Source organism: Anomalospiza imberbis, chromosome 1, assembly GCF_031753505.1.
Source record: "Anomalospiza imberbis isolate Cuckoo-Finch-1a 21T00152 chromosome 1, ASM3175350v1, whole genome shotgun sequence".
NCBI classification, from domain to species: Eukaryota; Metazoa; Chordata; class Aves; order Passeriformes; family Viduidae; genus Anomalospiza; species Anomalospiza imberbis.
Window position 1 is genome coordinate 149918006 of NC_089681.1, and position 18095 is coordinate 149936100.

At 43.9% G+C, this 18095-nt stretch overlaps 1 protein-coding gene across 3 annotated transcripts; it reads right to left on the minus strand.

Moving 5' to 3' along the window:
* Nucleotides 1-51: 51 nt before the first annotated feature.
* Nucleotides 52-17856, minus strand: LOC137464603 (meiosis-specific coiled-coil domain-containing protein MEIOC-like). 3 transcript variants are annotated; one of them, XM_068176026.1, is made up of 9 exons: nt 17307-17856; nt 15199-15325; nt 10772-10894; nt 10377-10540; nt 8519-8620; nt 6209-7970; nt 3476-3604; nt 2514-2694; nt 53-389 (listed from the first exon to the last, which is right to left on the minus strand). In XM_068176026.1, exons 4-9 carry the CDS (start codon nt 10517-10519, stop codon nt 148-150), a joined length of 2559 nt encoding a protein of 852 aa, XP_068032127.1. In that variant the 5' UTR covers nt 10520-10540; nt 10772-10894; nt 15199-15325; nt 17307-17856; the 3' UTR covers nt 53-147. The 3 variants fall into 3 exon arrangements, with proteins under 3 accessions (XP_068032142.1, XP_068032127.1, XP_068032136.1); XM_068176035.1 differs by lacking the exons at nt 15199-15325; nt 17307-17856 and adding an exon at nt 12485-12560; XM_068176041.1 differs by lacking the exons at nt 10772-10894; nt 15199-15325; nt 17307-17856 and having other exon boundaries at nt 52-389; nt 10377-10534.
* Between the last annotated feature and the right edge of the window lie 239 nt (nt 17857-18095).

An 18095-nucleotide genomic window follows, 5' to 3' on the forward strand; every position in this document is an offset into this window, starting at 1 on the left:
CTGCAGCACTGACCAGACACCTTAATTCACCCTTTTTTTTTTTAAATTAACCCCTTCCTGACATCCTGTGAAATCCATCTCTCATGGTGCTGGGCAGGACCTGAGCCCTTCCCTCCCCATCCTCGTCTTTCCGTTTATTATCGGTGATTATTCCAAAATCTTCCTCGCTTCCTCAGCTTTTCCACTTCCGCTGCTTTCCTGCTCCACGCTGTCTTTTCCCTGGCTGCTTGTGCTTGAAGAACAAAGCTCTTGCAGGAGAAGCTGTTGATTTTCGGGTCCAGCTGGAGGGGATTTTGGCAGAGCCGCCTGCAGCGCGCACCAGAGCGCGGTGCGAGCCCTGCGCGTGGCGCCAGCCAGGACTCGCAGGGCAGCTGCCAGGGCCAGCACATCTGCAACAACAGGAAAAGCACATCACTGGACAAGCCTGGAAACGTTATTGGCAGGTTTTGGTTTCTCTGTCTACCCCTGTCGGGGTCGGGATTGGAGGCACTCGAGACGATCGTTCGTGTTTAGACTAGATGTTCATTATTTCTTATCAATGTTCCAGTCGCACAGCAGTGAGTTTTGCAGTCCTTCATTAACAAGGCACAAATGGCTATCTACCTCTTCTTACAAGGCCTTTTAAGGCTAAACTGTCCAATTAAGAAATGACACCTAAATTATTTTCACTTTTAACCCAATAACTGATCACACGAAGTCCGTGATGCGGACTTTTCTGTCCAATTACAAAATACCACCTAAACCCATGAACTAGGTGGTGAAGGAGAAGGTGAAGGACTACCCTCTGCCCTAAAACCTCCATCTTGCATTATATATATATATCACTATATTCTAAACCCTTAAACTCTGAGTTTCCCACCCTGTGATATCACACACTTCTATTCAAACTCCACCCCCACAATCCCAGTTCTGTCATTCCATTTTGGAAGCTTCTCCACGGCCTCAGGTCAATGCAGTGCTCTCTTAGGGGCCAGAGTCTGTCAGCACAGAAAGTCTAAAACTCCCAGCATCCAGAACTCCAACACATTATTAATTTTCTTTTTTTTTAATTGCATAAATTTGTTCAACTCACAGCCCTGAGCAAACCATGCTCAAGGAGCAGCTGAGCTGCACCAGTAACGACAGCTACAACATCTCACGTGAATTGTCTGTGCAAAAAGGATCCAAAATGCTGCAAAAGGCTCCAAAGTGCTGGTGGATGCTGGGCAAACTGGTCTGCTGAGGCTGCAGGCAGGTTTTTTATTTTGCAGGAAGAAGGGAACATTTATTTTTGGATGGGTGAGTAAAGGCACAAAGATCTGGTCAAACACAGAAATTAAATCTTAAAGCAGCTCCACAGGGGATTCGTTTGCAACTGCAAATCCTGCAAGGCCAGGGATTGCAAACCTGCACATTTCCAGCCAAAACTGCTGATTCTGCAACCTTTCAGACAGAAATGTTGATGAAATCTGGGACTAAATGGACCAAGGTGCTCCTACACTTCTCTGGAAATTCAGGAGGGGAGGGGGTCTCGCCAAAACTTGTGGCTCAGCAGGAGGGACCAGGACCTGCTGAAGCCATAGCTCATTGTAACAGATGACAAAGCTGTTATTTACAGGATTGGCAATATTTAAATGCTGTATTGGCATTAAATCTAACCATAATCATCCACTTAACCACTGTGCCCTACTTCTCCTGCCTGGCCAAGAACCTTCCTTCTACTACTCCTGACTCACACTTGGAGTTGAAGACACATGAAATTTTAAGAGTTATTTTAAAAGCCAGTTTGCAGATAGATCTATTGTTTTAAGGGCATGACATTTTAGATTATATTTTAGGTTTTGACACCTGAATTGCAAAAACAAAACATTTTGATTCTCTTTCCAGCTTATCCTTCCCTCACAAGAGGAACCTCGCTGTCCACTTCACTTCAGCACTAAGGAGTGAATTCCTCTTTTGTTCTGAGACACAGGTATTTTCTGAAGAAAAATAGTATGATCTTTAACCCCAAACCATAAATTGCCACTTTTACTGCTTCTACAGGTTATTCTGGCTTTACTTCAACAGAATTTGGGAAACTTGGAATGTCATTCCTAGTGGGTTTGTGATTTAGGCAAGGTAAACAATTGTTTTGCACAACGCTGGCAATTTTTTATTATTTTATAAGCTGAAGAGAAAAAGAAAGTTTAGCCATACCAGGAAATAATGCTGCCTGCTTAAAAACAAGCACATTTTTGCTTTTAGGACAACCACTTATGGTTATACAATGTCACTGAGGAGTTCTTACAGTTGTCTCCTAGTAAACAGATAAAAAATAGCAATTTTTTTTAAAGTAGTAACAGGAAAACAAGAAAAACCCAATAGAACTCAAAGTAATTTTAAGTCTTAAAAAGCAACAAGAGCCTATTTGCAAACTTCCTTTCCCTGAAGTGACAGCAATTGCTGCATATTGCAAATTTACATTTTTAAGAGGAACATACCCCCAGTTAAACCGCCGAAAAAGCTCTGAGGGCTGCAGGAAGGGGCAGCATTACCTTTCTCGTTGTTATAGCGTGGCCCCCCATGACTCTGGGGGTTTGCAGCATTCCCAAGCTCATCCTTCCGACGTGCCTGGGTCACCTGAATGGCTTCCAGGTGGAGCTCCAAGGTCCTGGAGATGTTCCTGTGCAGGGGAGCACCACAGAGCCTCTCCATTCTTCCTATCAGTGCGAGCACCTGGCAGAAAACTCAAGCTATTGTTTCATGCCCTTGCTTGCTGTACTACTGCAACTTTTCTGCTCTCAGACTTGGCAGCTGCAGGTAGCTCTAAGTCCTCTGCTCTTTCTGTTTCTGAGGCCTCACAGCTTTCTGAAAGTCTTCTTGCCTTCACTATTTCCCACAATCCCCCCTCTCTCCCAAATTTAGTAAATACCCTCACAAAGATCAAACAGCAAAAGTACATCCCTTCATCATACGGAAACTTCTCACTATGTAAAAGAAAAATGTACTGTCCCAGTGGGGAGCAAAACTAGAAGCAGACCTTTAATAGACCCACCATTCTAAAGCAACCATAGAAAATTAATAACCCTATTTAAGTTAATCAATAACCTTTATCAAAGAGAAACCTGAGTACCTTCGAAAATATAGTAAAAGAACAATTACCAAAAAAATCACATTACACCCACAAACAGCCCTGAATTCATCATCCACAAAGACTTCTAACTCCTAGAGATTACTGCATAACCTAAAGAAAATCAATAAAGCAATCAAAAAACATGACACCCCTCCAACCTAGACTTCCCTCTCTACCAATAATTCCAAGAAGCTAACCTCTGGTTATCACCAATTAAAAACGATAAACACACCACTCCATCCAAAAACAACCACCCCAAAAGTTCACCTCTCCAGTTCCAACTACCCAAGAGAATCACGACACAACACCGAACCCGACGAGTAGTGATGAATAAAGAAACAAATCCCAGCAGAACTGCGGGAACTGCAGCCCCTCCGGGCGTACCCGGGCACGCTCCCGGGACTGGTCGGCGATCAGGCGATCCACGCGGGACGGGTGCGCGGGGAGCCGGGACACGGCGCCGCAGCTGGAGATGTGCTGCCCTGGGAAGTGCCTCGCAAGGGCAGCCTCTGCCTGGAAGGGAAATAGCTGGTCAGTGTGGTGGCCTGAAATCAGTACGGTGTCATCAATCCGGTTTTGGCGCTGGTTGGAATTTTAAAGCGGATTAGGAGCGAGCGCCCAATCAACTTCTGAGTGCGTTGACAGAAAAACATTCCCCAGTATCACGGGATGATGGAATGGTTTGGGTTGGAAGGGCCCTCAAAGCTCATTTTATTCCACTCCCTGCCATCCATCATCCCAGCTTGCTCCAAGCCTCAATGTCCAACTTGGCCTGGAACACTTCCAGGGATCCAGGGGCAGCCACAGCTGCTCTGGGCACCCTGTGCCAGGGCCTGCCCACCCTCACAGGGAAGAATTCCTTCCTTTTTCTGTGAGGAAAGAGCTAAACCTCTGCTGGTTTAATCCCAAACTCCCCGGACATGGATTTACAACAGTATGATTTGGGTTGGGAAAGGACCTGCAACTTCCAGGTTGCTCCAAGCCCAGTCCAGTCTGGTCTTGGACAATTCCAGGGGCAGCCACAGCTTCTCTGGGCACCCTGTGCCAGAGCCTCATCACCCTCACAGCAAAATTTTCTTCCCAAACCTAATCTAACCCTGCCCTCTTTTGGTTTGAAGTCATTCCCCTTGACCTACCACTACATGCCCTTGTCAAAAGTCCCTCTCCAGCTTCCTTGCAGGAATATTTCTCTAATTCAGCTCTTCCTCAGAGTTCAAGACCTCTCACTGCTTCTCTCCAATGTCACACATTCTGATTATTTTTAAAAAGAACCAGGTGATAGCAGCAGCATAAATCACATCTCAAGTGCATCAGGAAGAAACCACATTTCACATAAACTGATACCAGCTCTTTGACCCAGAAGATATCTTTTCTTTAACAAAGAAAATCTTTAACACAACAGCCAAACTTCCACTGAGAAATAATGGCTTAGCCAGGGTCCAACACAGACAGTGACCAAACATCACCAAACCTATTTCTGGGTAGGAAATTCTTCCACTTGGGTAGAAAAGGCACAGCTAGCAGTAGCTTCCTTATCTCATTCCTCCTCCAGGGTACCATGGATGTAGGAGAGAGGGGTCAGGTGCTGCACTGCAGTTCAAGGCAAGGCTAAGTCCACATTCACACTGTGCATATTTCTGCTGAAAGCATGTGGTGAAGTCCTTCTGTCTTTGCTTTACTTCCACATTATTTGGTCCCTGCCCTGGCCTAACATGGATTACAAGAGCTGACTCCACCTCTACTCATCATCTGAGGAGCCTGAAAGTCATCCAGAAAAAAAATGGATGGAGAAAAGGTCATGGATTCATAGAATGACACCAGGTAATTAAGAATGACAGTTAATAAGCAATTAACTAAACTACATGCACATTTAATATTGCAGACAATTCCTAACTTGTGGAAATGCTTTAAACATGAGATCCCTGGAAAAGTGGGGTTTATGAAAGGAGACAGGTAAGCTGAGACCCCAGAGCAGCTGCAATGAACAGGCTTCAGAGAGCTGAAAGGGCTGAGTGATTAGACAAGGCAGAGAGAATGAAATCAAATCCTAGGGGGAGCTTCTCTCTCCTTGCAGTCATCCCCTCCTGAGGAACGTGGTTTGGCTGCAGGAATGGGAGCCAGGCTATGGCCTGGAGGACTAAGAGCAGTTTCTATTCTGTAAGCACAAAACACCCTGAGAAACCCAGAGCAGCTCACTGGGATAAAACTGGAACACTTGGAATGGACCAGAGCAAGGGTCAATTAAGCCCCTTTGATTAATAAGTATGAGGACAAACAAAAAGCAGGAGACAAAAACCATGACTTGGTCTTTGCAAGCGACTTAATTGTCCCAAATCCTGCCTGAGAACAGGAAACAAACACTGGAGCAAGAATCATCCCTTTCTCACTTCCAGAGCACTCCTGGAAGGCCAGGCAGGCAGAGAGGAGTCTTGTTCTCTCATGGATGCCGTTAAACAACACAGGCACCTCCATTCACAATTCCAAAAGTCCATTAGCAAGGCCCCACAGCTGATGATGGAAAGAAAAAGGTGTTTTCCAGGTCTACTTTGCTCAGACACAACCAGGAGGCTTCTCCCATGTGGAAGCAGCCAAGCACCCAGTGCATAATTAGAACCAGGAATTATGGGCAATTTATTTTCTGACACCTGGCATGGAATTCAGGGATTTGACTCCTCTTGGGAAAGCTCTTCCTGCTTCTTTAGAGCACAGAGCTTTCATTCCCAAGTGCCACACCTTCATTATCAGTGTGATCCCTCCTGCCAACAGTTCTGGGAGTGAGAATGAAGCAGGAAAGTGACCGCAGTGAGAAGAACATAAACTGAAATTTTCTTTGGCAACCAGAAAAATACTGTAGGTTTTCTCTACAGACACACAAAGGGTGCCCAGGATTAGTTACTTCATTTGCTTTTTTACTACAGCCAGAGATTTATTACAACAAGAAAAAAACAGAAGAGAAAGCTGTGACTGTAAAAACCCAAACCAAAAAAAAAAATGCCCCAAAACAACCAACAAAAAAGACCAAAAATACCCCAACAAACCAAAGAAGAAACACCATAAAACCTTCCCTCTTAAAACCAGCCAAGTCTTTATCAGGAATCATCACCAGCTGTGTTTTACCTTCTTCCTCTCCTTCTCCAAAGCTCTCCACTGCTCGGAACACTCCTCCAGCCGGACGTGGAGCTCGCTAGCGGGGCCACTGCGGCTCCTGGGGGGTCTGTACTTGTTAAATGGGGCTGGAAAGGCAAAGCAGGGGGCAGGGATTTCTCCAGGGAAGAGATCACCCATGAAGGGACCCAAGGGGTTGAAGTCGTCGCAGTGAAAAAGATCAACAAGGTCCGAGAATGGAAACGGCGGCGGAGGGAAATTGAAAGTATTTGCTGATGAAAACAGCTGGTGATTAAATTGTGGGAAGCTGGGATTTTGCTTAAAATCAGGCATGAACGGGAAAGAAGGAAGCAGAGAAGGATTGATGAAATCTGATAAGCTGCCACCGTTCTGCTTGTGCTTTGTCGGGAACACGAAGGGCTGGCGGTTTGGGGCCGTAGATCCCAAATGAGGGATCCAATTCCTTCTACCTCTTCTGCCGCCTTGACTGCCACTCTCCTGGCTCTGCCTTTTTGGGAACCTGTGGTATTTCTCAGCAGGGTCTTCACCTGCAGCTTTCTGCTGCACGAGCCAGTCGGGTGAAAAACGAACGGGGAATTTGCGGCGCCGGCCCTCCTTGCTCATTCCAGCATCCTCCTGGGATCTTCCAACGGGTCTCATCTGCTTCTGGCTCTCTGAGGTGAAATGAGGAACCCCCAAGTGACTGGAAACTCCATTTGAGGTTTGTAACCTCCCATCTTTCCTGGCAGGGAGGGCGGGAAGGAGCTGGGAGTAGTAGGAGGGCTGTGTGAAAGGCTGGTGGGTGGGAGAGCCCCCAGACATGGTGGAAACCCCTGATGAGGACTGGGGGCTCGTTGCCATTTGTTTTCCATATGGAATTTCAGATGCAGCTGCCAGACCGCTCCCATCCAGCCATGCACACCCCTGGTATGAAGAGTAATTCCCATTTTGCACAGGTAAATCACATTCAGCTGCTTGAGGAGAGCTTTCCTTAGATCCCATATTCACTTTACACTCATTATTATTATTGTTATTAAAAGCATCCCCTAAAGTAAAGCCACAATGGCCATTTTGCACACGGCTTTCCTGGGGTCTTCTGCCTGTTCCTCCAGAAAAAGTATTTTCCTTAGGGGGTGGATTGAAAAAATGAAGGGATGGATGGAGAGGTGACTGCAGTTTGTGAGCAGCTGGGAAGTTGTCATATCTCTTAGAGAACAGGTGGCTGTCCTGGGGTACTTTATCCCAAGAGTTATCACCAGGCTGATTGGAAAGATCAGGGGAATACTTAGTTTGCCCTTGAGCATAATTTTTCAGAGCTTTTCCTCTTTTCCAAAACTCCTTCTGGACGCTGGGGCTTTCTTTCATCTTGCTTTGATGAGAAAAAGGCCTAAAATTGGACCCACATTTTTCGTAGCCCCCATTTAACCTCCCGTGGTCATAAGTGCACAAATGCTGGTTCCAGCCCCCATTTGGGAAGGAAGAGCCTTCCTGGGGAGCTGTGGTTTGCAAAGGGGAATTTTCAGGGTTCCTCGGAGCATTGCTGGGATGAGCACAGGGAGAGAGCCAAGACTCGAGGAGCTGCAGGTCTCCCAAACCTCTGTGCAGCATCTCCACCTCAGGAGGCTCCTGCAGGGGTTCCTGATGGCAGCTGGAGCCCAGCAGGCTGGGAAGATCCTTGTTTTGGACACAGTGCTGAGCTGGCAGCACCGGGAACTCCCCGTGGCTGCCCACATCAGGTGCCCACACAGGGGGAAACAATCTTGCCAGAGAATTCCTGTAACAGAGTTAAACCAACCTCCCGTCAGGATCTAAAACCTTCCTTACTCTAAAATAATTCACACATCGTGGTAATTCCCCAGAGTTACATTACTGACCCACCATGCACAGCTCTCCTCAAAAACAGGAGGAATATTCCCACTGCAGCTGAGCAAGTGCTCTGTGAAATCTCATCACCCGCACTGTTTATTCTGCACGTTCAGAAATGCAGAGTTTATTTGGATTTGTTAAATATCTCAGATTCCACCGTATTCAGTCAACTCCCTACTGGTTACAAATAATTATCTTCTTTTTTTTTTTTTTTCCCTCCTCAAATGCTGTAAATCTGATGGAAAACTTTTTAAAAAATTGCATTTTTAACAGTTCAGTATTGTTTTTTTTTTTTTTTTTACTGGCAAATGAAGTAAAGACACTTCCACATCTTAAGGGGATTTAAAAGGCTGTCATTACTCAACTCTGAAATAATTAAAAACGTGTATCATATCTGTGTGACAATGGGCATAAAAGCCAGCACAGAAGTTAGAAGAACCCTCAGAACAAACTTACCAATCTGTAGCTGGTTCTGGCTTGTTTGGCTCCTCTAAAATGCTCGACACTAACCCAAACATGTCAGGGCCATTGCCAGAGTAAGAAAGATTTATTGGTGCCCTGAAAAAAATTAAAAAAAAAAAAACCAAAGTAAAAGTTTTAAATAAGTATTTTTCTCCTAAACAAAACAGACAAAAAGATCTAACCTTTATTTTAGCTGCATTTTTTTAGTTGTTCTGAATTTAAAGTATCCTCAGCATCCCTCTACAGAAATCCCTTCCTGCATTTGTGAATTCTAGAGCCCAAATGAAGTAAAATTATTTTCCTTCTTGTTTCACCAGAGACTTTCCAAACAGCAAAAATTCTCCTCTCTTTCCAAGAAACAAAACTGTTTCATGGACAAACCTTGACTGTCTTGTTTAGAGCATAACTAGGATCAATATTCTCAAAGTCTGGAGCACTCTACCGACTGCCAAACAATTCAAAACCTATTATGTTAATCTCAAAAAAAATAATATATATGTGAGTTTTATATACTTAAGTTGAACCACTTTTTAATCCCCTTTTGGACAGGTCAAAATTTTAGTAAATATTTCTGGTGAACACCCAAGGTTTTCAACAATTTGTAAACAAACCCAACTTTTTACTTCAGGTGCACGATTAGATTTTCGTGGAGTTGTTTACAATGACTCCTGACTCTTCCTCACAAGTTAATTATAAATAAAGGTCTCCTTCCCTCTATCCTCATGTTTTGCTCCCATGAACTTCCCTCCCCACCTCGATGCCTTTCAGGGTCCCTGAAGATCCCCGAGATTTCCTGGTCCCACATCACCCAAACCACCTTGGCTGCCACACAACGGCTCACTGACCTTGCTGATTAACAGAGACCATAAAACTGGGATAAAATTCACGTTTTTAATCTCTTGCCACTGTGAAAATCAGTGAAAAATCACACCCTGCTGCTTTTCAGACCTCACCAGTTTCACTTCTAACTCACTCCCTGATTTACCCCATGGCTGCTCAGTTTCCTCTCTAAGGGACCTGAATTTAATTTAGGATGCACTGAAGTGCAAAGACTCTTGAAAATGTTTTGTGAATGCAGAACTGATATTTGATGACCTGATTTTTTCTGTGTTTTGGTCAAATAGGTTTTTTTTTTTCTTTTCCTGTTATTTTTTTAGGGAGACCTCAAGGCATTCTGAATATCTGCAGGCTCAGAATGGGTGTAGGCATGGATTGACCCTAATTCCATAACTTTTTGGCTTTTTAAAGCTACCTTGCAATAATCCAAAGGCTGCTTTAAGGAATTACTGTATATTTTAATTAGCAAATTGCCACCTCTGGATTAAAATTAACTCCTGCAGCTGACACCAAAGCTGTGTGATCTTTTATTCAAAAACAAACATCACTCTGACACTTCCCACTGAAACCAGCAAAAAAAAATTAAGGTTTTTTTGCAATCCATTATCTTCTTTAACTGTTACCTTTCAGCACCTTGAGAGCCAGTGGACTCCACTTTCACCCCACCTCAGATTTTGTCTTATTAAGCAAATGATACAAAAAAATGCAATGAGATACTAGAAATGCTCAGCAAAAGAGCATTTCCTCATCAAAAGCTGCTGTGTCAGTCTCTATCACCCAATTCCCTCCAAAAAAAGGCAATATTCTGTCACCATCACTTGGCTTTAGGATGGAAAAAAAAAAAAACAAACCCACACCTTTTCTTCACAACCTCAGTGACACCCCCCACAGAACAAAGAAAACCTGCTGAGTCTCCAGAGATGCCTGAAGCTCTCCCCAAAAAAATATCCAGATTCTGTAATACAAGAATCCCGGTGATCCAGAAGCCCCAAGGCCACAGCAGGGATGCTGGTACCTTTTTTTTGGGCACTCCTGGAAGGCAGTTTGGGACCCAAAATCCTCAGCACATCCTGGCCAGTCCCTGCACAGCTGGGAGGGCTCCGGGGGCGTGGGGGGACTGGGGACTGCTCCCAGTAATGGGGAGAACTGAGTGTCCATGGTTTGCTTCCTGCTATTCACCTGCATGGAACAGAGAAAGAAATATTCTTTAATATTAGGTATTTGCCTAGTGAGCAGTAAAGGCAGCAAAGCAAAGCTTGGCTTTTGTTTCCTGAACTAAACGAATTTTTCAGCACCGCGTAACGTAGCCACGACAAGAGGATCAAGTCTAAATCATGCTCCCTCCCTTGCCTTAAATCAACCCAAACCTGTCTTTTAAAAAGAAATATGCACATATCAGAGCTGACTTACTGCACAGCAATAGGAATTCTCCACAGGTTTCACATTTTAGGTGTTGGCATGGCACGGTCACAGCTCAGAAGCTCCTGCTCTGTGAGGCTGGGACTGCACCTGTCCCAGGCAAACACATCCCCTCTGGAAAACAAGAGCCACCATCCCTGTTATACCCCAAACCCACAAAAATACTCCAGGGAAGGAGGGAGGGCCATCTGGAAACTCCACAGAGCAAAATGTGGGTAAAGAAAAGTAACCCAATGCTGCTGCAGAAAGGAATATTACAAATAAATTATTTGTTCCAAGGTTATTTATGCCAAGAAAGACTGGAGCAGATGATATTTGATGCCTCTTCCAACATGGAATTCTCTGAATTTAATTTACTATTAATCCTTGGCCTACTGAAAGCTGTCACAGGCTCAGATCTCCATTCCTGGGTATTTTCTGAAAAGGTTGGTAGAAATATTCTCTGGTCGTGTGTGTTCCTACCAAGAGCATTGCAGAACAACCCTGCAATAAATGTTTTTAAATAAATACATCAAAAGCTTACACTGAGAGTTTATCACCTGCTATAAACTGATTTTGCACATCTAAACCAGTCCCTATTAAATAACAGAATCAGAGGCACCAGGACCCCGTGGAGGCCAGGCAAATATCCTGTAAAATTCCATATCAACACTCTGGCAGTATTCATGTCATTAAATCAGGCACAAGAAGAGCTCCCACAGGTCCATGCTGACCCTGCAGGGCAGGAGGAGGGTGTGAGCCACACCTTCTGCTCCAAATGAGAAAACACTGGCATCCCTTAGGATCCAGCAAGACCAAAATCCCACAAGAACTTAGCAGCAATGCCCAGCCCCTGGTCCTGTCTGGGCCACCAGGAAGCAGCAGGCAAAGAGAAATCCCTGCTCCTTGGCCAGAGGATAAAATACTTGTGCACAGATTAAAAATAGGGTCTGTAACAAATGGATTTATGTTTTATTTTCAGAGTCATTAATCACTGCTGATGTGAGTTGTGCAGGACAAAGTGTCTAAAGCCCAGAAAAGAGGGACTTCATGTACCCTAGATAAGGCTCAGTGCTTCCAAAACACTCAGAACATCAGAGTTAAAAATCAGTTAATTAAATGCTACCTTAAAAAAGAGGGTGGGGGGAGAGAGAATCAAATTGTAACTCCCAGAGTCTTCAGTAGGGCTTTTACATTATTCCCCTGCAAATCATTAATAAATTACCTTCAAAAACAACAATAAAAGCTACATCTAAAGCCCAGACAGGTCTTTTGTATTACCTTTTTTTTCATTCCAACAGTGAAGGAACAGACAAAAAAACTATTCACCGAAACTAATCACTATTTCCAAAAGTCTCAAGCAGTTCTTTGTACTTAAATTCTCTTCCAAAGTTTCTTTTGAGGAGAACTATATGAGCACAACTTCATCAGTAAAATGTTAATATTTCAGGCATAAATATATATGAAATTAAATAGCAGCAAAGGTATTAGACATTGATATTGTTGCGGTATCTGTGACATGAAGAACGGAGAGATTTAGATCAGACATTGAGAGAAAGTTGTTCCCTGTCAGGGTGGGGAGGCCCTGGCACAGATTCCAAGAGAAGCTGTGGCTGCACATCCCTGGAAGTGTCCAAGGCCATGCTGGAGCACCCTGGGATAGTGGGAGGTGTCCCTGCCCGTGGCAGGGGCTGGAATGGGATGATCTTTAAGGTCCCTTCCAACCCAAAATGTTCTGGGTTTCTGTGAGCTGCAGGATCAGTGAAAGATGCGTCCAAGACATTTTCCACACAGAGGTTTCTCCAAGATGAGCAGCTGGAAACAGAGACCTGCACCTTGTGAAAATCCTCTCTCTTCCAGGATTCCACAGCTCTGGGAATACAGCAGGACACTGGTTGGAAGCCTGGCTGCTGAGAATTTCAGCCTTTCTGTGCTGCCAGGCACTGACCCCCAGGAGAACACTGCAATGACCTGAGGCCATGGAGAAGGCTTCCAAAATGGAATGACAGAACTGGGATTGTGGGGGTGGAGTTTGAATAGAAGTGTGTGATATCACAGGGTGGGAAACTCAGAGTTTAAGGGTTTAGAATACAGCAATAGATATAAAGCAAGATGGAGGTTTTGGGGCAGAGGCTGGGCCTTCTTCTTCACCTTCTTCCCCATGGGTTTGGGTGGTTTTGTGTAATTGGATAAAAAAGTCCCCATTGTGGGCACGGGTGGTTGGTTATTGGGTTAAAAGTAAAAATAATTCAGGTGCCATTTCTTAATTGGACAGTTTATCCTTAAAAAGCCTTGTAGAGAGAGAGATGGGGCTCCATGTTTAGTTTGTTGGAGTGAAGGGCTGCAGAACTCAGGGTTTGTGAGACTGTGACAGAGATAAGAGCTGATAAACATCTGAGTCCCAACAAGAAATTCCATCTCACACATTTAATCCTGACCCTGGCAGAAAAGAAGCAAAAGAATTGACAGACACTCCCATGTTGCTCCTCATCACTGGAAGGGTTTTGGTCCCAGCGTTGTCCAGCAGAGCCCTGGAAGCAGTCCAAGACTTGAGGCTGCTATTCCGTGATGCCAGGAGCGGCTGGCAGAGCATGGGAAGCCCCTTAGGCAACCTGGAAGGAGTTTTAGGAATTTTCATGGAGAATCCTAAATTATGCCAGGGTTATGAACATCTGGGGGACTGAAACAGAATGATTTAGGTTGGGAATGGACCTGCAACTTCCACTGTCCCAGGCTGCTCCAAGCCCCATCCAGCCTGGCCTCGGGCACTGCCAGGGATCCAGGGGCAGCCACAGCTGCTCTGGGAAGCTGTGCCAGGGCCTCAGCACTCTTTAGGAAGGATTTCTTCCTCTTCAGAGGTGACAAGAGCTTCTGGCTCATATCAGATTAAGAGTCCTCTGAGAAGATCTTTTCTAAGCTGAAAAATAATGTAATCACAGATAAATATTGCTTCATTGTACAATCAGAAGAAACTGCTTTCACTGACAGAAAGCCTCACCTGACAGAGCTCTTGATTTTCCAAAAAAGCATTAAAATTAGCCCAAAGCCTTTTAGAGCCAGTTATCCTAAAGCTGCAGGATCTCCCTGCTCCAGAGCACTGCAAGAACATCCCTGCTAACAGCAGTAAACACCAGCACTGCAGCATTATCACATCCACACTGAGGGGATTCTGCTCTCATTTCTTGGAGAAGTATTTCCTGTTTATTCCTTGGGTTTTGTTTCTTGGCAGGATAAAGCAAGCACAAAAAAAAGCACTGTTTTGGGGCTTTTTAAAGGTTTTTAGTAATTCCTACCTATGGATATCTTAATCTGTGGCACACTGGGACTGCCTGACTCAGTCAGGGAGCACTGCCAGGGATTCTCCGAAACCAAAAAAAAAAAAAAAATTAAAAAAAAAAAAAAACCAAAAAAAACCCCAAAAAACCAAAAAAAACAGAAATCTCTAAATTTCTTTTTAGGGTTTCCCAGGAAATGAACCAGCAGAAGTAAACAGGCAACAAGGATATGCAAAAAAAAAAAAAAAAAAAAACAAAACAAATTCAGTGGAGAAAATAGGTCAGTTATTCAGACCTCTTAATATCAGGGATAAAACCATAAAAATGGCAGATTACTGAAGACTTCCTTCTAAATCCTGAGCTCACATCATCAAAAAGATTTGTCTCAGCAACAAAAGGAAATGTTCCTTTTCAGCAGCCAAAGAATCAAGAAACTTTTTTTTTTTTTTCTCTGAGGAAAAGGACCCAAGTCTGCCAGACCCCTCTTAGCTTGGTCAAAAGCACCTTAAAAAAAGCACCTGTAAAGGTGGGGGAATAAAGTGTGTGTGGGAGAAAAAAGGTAAATAAAAACAATTTTAAGGTGTGTGTGGGAATAAATAAATAGAATCATAACTAATAAAAATTAATAAAAACACAAGAAAAATTTATTTTAAATAATAAATAAAAATACTAAAATAATAACACATTATAAGAAATAATAAAACTACTGCTAACACTGCTAATAAAAATACTGCTAATTTGAATAAATCTATGAGGTGCTTGTTCAATATATGGGTTCTGTTGCCCAATTACAGTCAAGAATGCTCACAGGCCATTTGTTCATTTTGTTTTAACACAAGCACCTAAATGCTCATTTCATACCAACTAAGATGTTTGGGTGTTTTTTGTTTGTTTTTTTTTTTTTTGGTCCATGGTAACTCCCAGCAGCTGTTCTTCAGTTCTTTGTGGTGAGTCTCACAAAGACAAGAACAACTTGGGAAGATCTGCTGGATTTCCATGACCAGAGGATGCCTCTCACACAACCAGGGTCAGCTGCTCCACCTGGGATGTAACATTCCCTCCAGGTGCTGAGGTTTTTATGTAACGTGGTTATTCACCATAAAACAAACGCCTCATCCAAGTTTTTACTTCTGCTGCCCAGCAAAAACTCAGTTTTGGTCTCACCTGTGGCTGGCAATGCCCAGGGGTGGCTCTTGGACCATGTCCTTGTCGTCAGTACCCAGGTTCTCTCCTCTGGAGCGTGCAGCATCGTGTGCAGGCAGGAATCAAGGCTCCTAAGGACCAACTTCTCCTGTCAAATGCAATTAAAAACCCCCAAAAAATGCAGTTACCAGGTCTGTCAAAGCTGTACTTACACACAAAACTCACTTCTAGCTCCCCCTCATTTGCTCCTCCAGCCCAGTCACTCCTATCCCAAGGCCAGATGGGGAAGTCCATCCTGCCAGGGAAGGGTAAGGAGCCGGGAAGGTGTGATAATTCCCTCTTGGGGAATTTTGGAAGGAATTGTATCATTGTTGTTGCTTTTAATGAAGGGACAGGACTATCATCAGGCTAAGAACTATATATTGCTCAGATAAACATCAGTCTCAGAGGCTGTGAGATTTTAGAGGAGCGAGCAGCCGGCCATAGCTCAAGAGTAGTCACAAGTTCTTTGTTACAAGACAATATAGAACTTTCTAACCCAATAGGCAGTTGCTACAAGGTGTATTTTGCTTTTCTAACCCATCACTTTTACTTCTCCTGCACTGCAGATACTTTTGTCCAAATGGCTTCTGTCTCACATGCACACATATGCTTCTATTATAGCTCCTAAACTCTTAATTTACTCCATACAACCACACCCCTACGTGATAAACCCCTCACCATTTTATCAATGCAGTTTCTCTCTTACTTAAGGCAGATTCCTACAACCACAGAAACACAAGTTTATGATTTTTCTGCTTAATATCTGTGTATTGTATTTTTACATCAATCCAAGCTTCTCCCAAAGCTACAAATCAAATCCTTCAGTGTCTGTAGAAGTTTGTTTTTCCAATTCCCACAGAATTTGAGATGGGACTTCTGAATTGCTTTTGATGATGTGGTTTGAATTTTTCTTATCTTTTACATAGACAGGAAAGGTGAGTTTGGTTTATATGTTTATTGTATGGCTTAGAAGGTTACAAGACTCTTAGTTACCAAACTTTTTAAGGGGTTATTGACTAATAAAACACTGCTAACAAGGATATTTATGTTTTTAACTTAAATGTGTGAATGCATGAAATGCAAGGAACTCTCAGAACTTTGGGCCTGGAAGCCAAAGCTTAGAATTAAACCCAGGATTTGATCTGAGACTGTGGAGAAGACTTCCAAACCTAGGAGCCAGAAGTGAGAATGTGGATTTACAGTTTAAAGCAGAGACACATTAAGCTAAGTCTAGAGTTTTAAAGTTTAAGATATAGAAAAAATAAAAGTAGTTACAGAAGTAAACAAGGATTTTATAACACAATACTGTAGGATTGTGTGTCATAACATGATTGGCTAAGAAAGCTCACACTGCAGCACCGGTCCGTAAGATGAAATATTTAAAGATTAAATCAAAAATATAAATATCCTTGCTGGCAGTGTTTTATTGGTCAGTAGCTCCTTAAGAAGTCTTGTAACTAAGGGTCTTGTGACCTTCTGAGCCATGCTGTAACGATGTGAGCTGAGCTCACCCTTCCTGTCTGCGTAGAAGATAAGAAAATAAACGGCATCATTAAAAACAACTCAGAGGTCCTGTCTCGAGTTCCTTCCAAAATTCTCCACAAGGGAATTATCAGTCAGGCACTGGAGCAGGATGGCAGGGAAGGGGTGGATCCACCACCATCACCACGGGTGGAATCCCCAGTGCTCAGAAGGAGTCGGAATGTGGCACGTGGGGACAGGGTTGGACTCAATGATCTGAGAGGTCTCTTCCAACCTGAACTATTCCATGTAGCCAAGGGCACCCCAGGTGGAATGTTCTGATTCCAAAATCCTTCCCTGAGCCCTCTGCACACCCGCTTTGACCCGTCACAGCACAACCTCTCTGTTACAAGGGAGTCCCCAGCTGTGGCTGTCCCCCGCCACACGTGTGACACTTCCCAGGACACACCAATGTCCCAGGTGAGAGAATCAATGCCCTGCACAAACCCAAGGCTTCGTTTTCACTGCCACAGAGCTCTGACTGACTGAAGTTCAGTGCAGCTTCCATGATTAAGATAAATTAGGATAAATTCTGCAGCAGTCACGTTATGATAAATTCTCCAAACGTGACAAAGCAGCTGCTCCTGTCCTGAAGGAAGGAGATGATGTCAGACTGTTGGAACCCTGGCTGCTGAGAATTTCAGACTTTCTGTGCTGCCAGGCACTGACCCCCAGGAGAACACTGCATTGACCTGAGGCCGTGGAGAAGCTTCCAAAATGGAATGACAGAACTGGGATTGTGGGGGTGGAGTTTGAATAGAAGTGTGTGATATCACAGGGTGGGAAACTCAGAGTTTAAGGGTTTAGAATACAGGAATAGATATAAAGCAAGATGGAGGTTTTGGGGCAGAGGCTGGGCCTTCTCCTTCTCCTCCTTCTCCATTGGTTTGTGTGGTTTTGTGTAATTGGATAAAAAAGTCCCCATTGCAGGCATGGGTGGTTGGTTATTGGGTTAAAAGTAAAAATAATTCAGGTGTCATTTCTCAATTGGACAGTTTATCCTTAAAAAGCCTTGTAGAGAGAGAGATGGGGCTCCATGTTTAGTTTGTTGGAGTGAAGGGCTGCAGAACTCAGGGTTTGTGAGACTGTGACAGAGATAAGAGCTGAAACATCTGAGTCCTAACAAGAAATACCATCTCACACATTTAACCCTGACCAAGGCAAAACAGAAGCAAAGACTCCACATCCCATTGTGCTTGATCCCCCCCATGCTGCAGCACCGAGATTTGGCTGATCTGATGTCCAACCTGGATTTTGCTACCAGAAATGTGATCTCACCACTTCAACACTTCATCAGCTGTTTTTCTGTCCAGGCACCCCTCACCATACACATTATTGATCTGTCTAATCATTAC

What these genes read in the sequence shown, in the direction of transcription:
- LOC137464603 (XM_068176041.1), bottom strand. Translation starts at nt 10,519, where the DNA reads ATGGACACTCAGTTCTCCCCATTACTGGGAGCAGTCCCCAGTCCCCCC. An exon ending in CAGGAGTGCCCAAAAAAAAG is followed by an intron (nt 8,621 to 10,376) that starts GTACCAGCATCC and finishes AATTTTTTTCAG; the next exon opens with GGCACCAATAAATCTTTCTT. An exon ending in AGTCCCGGGAGCGTGCCCGG is followed by an intron (nt 2,695 to 3,475) that starts GTACGCCCGGAG and finishes GTTTTCTGCCAG; the next exon opens with GTGCTCGCACTGATAGGAAG.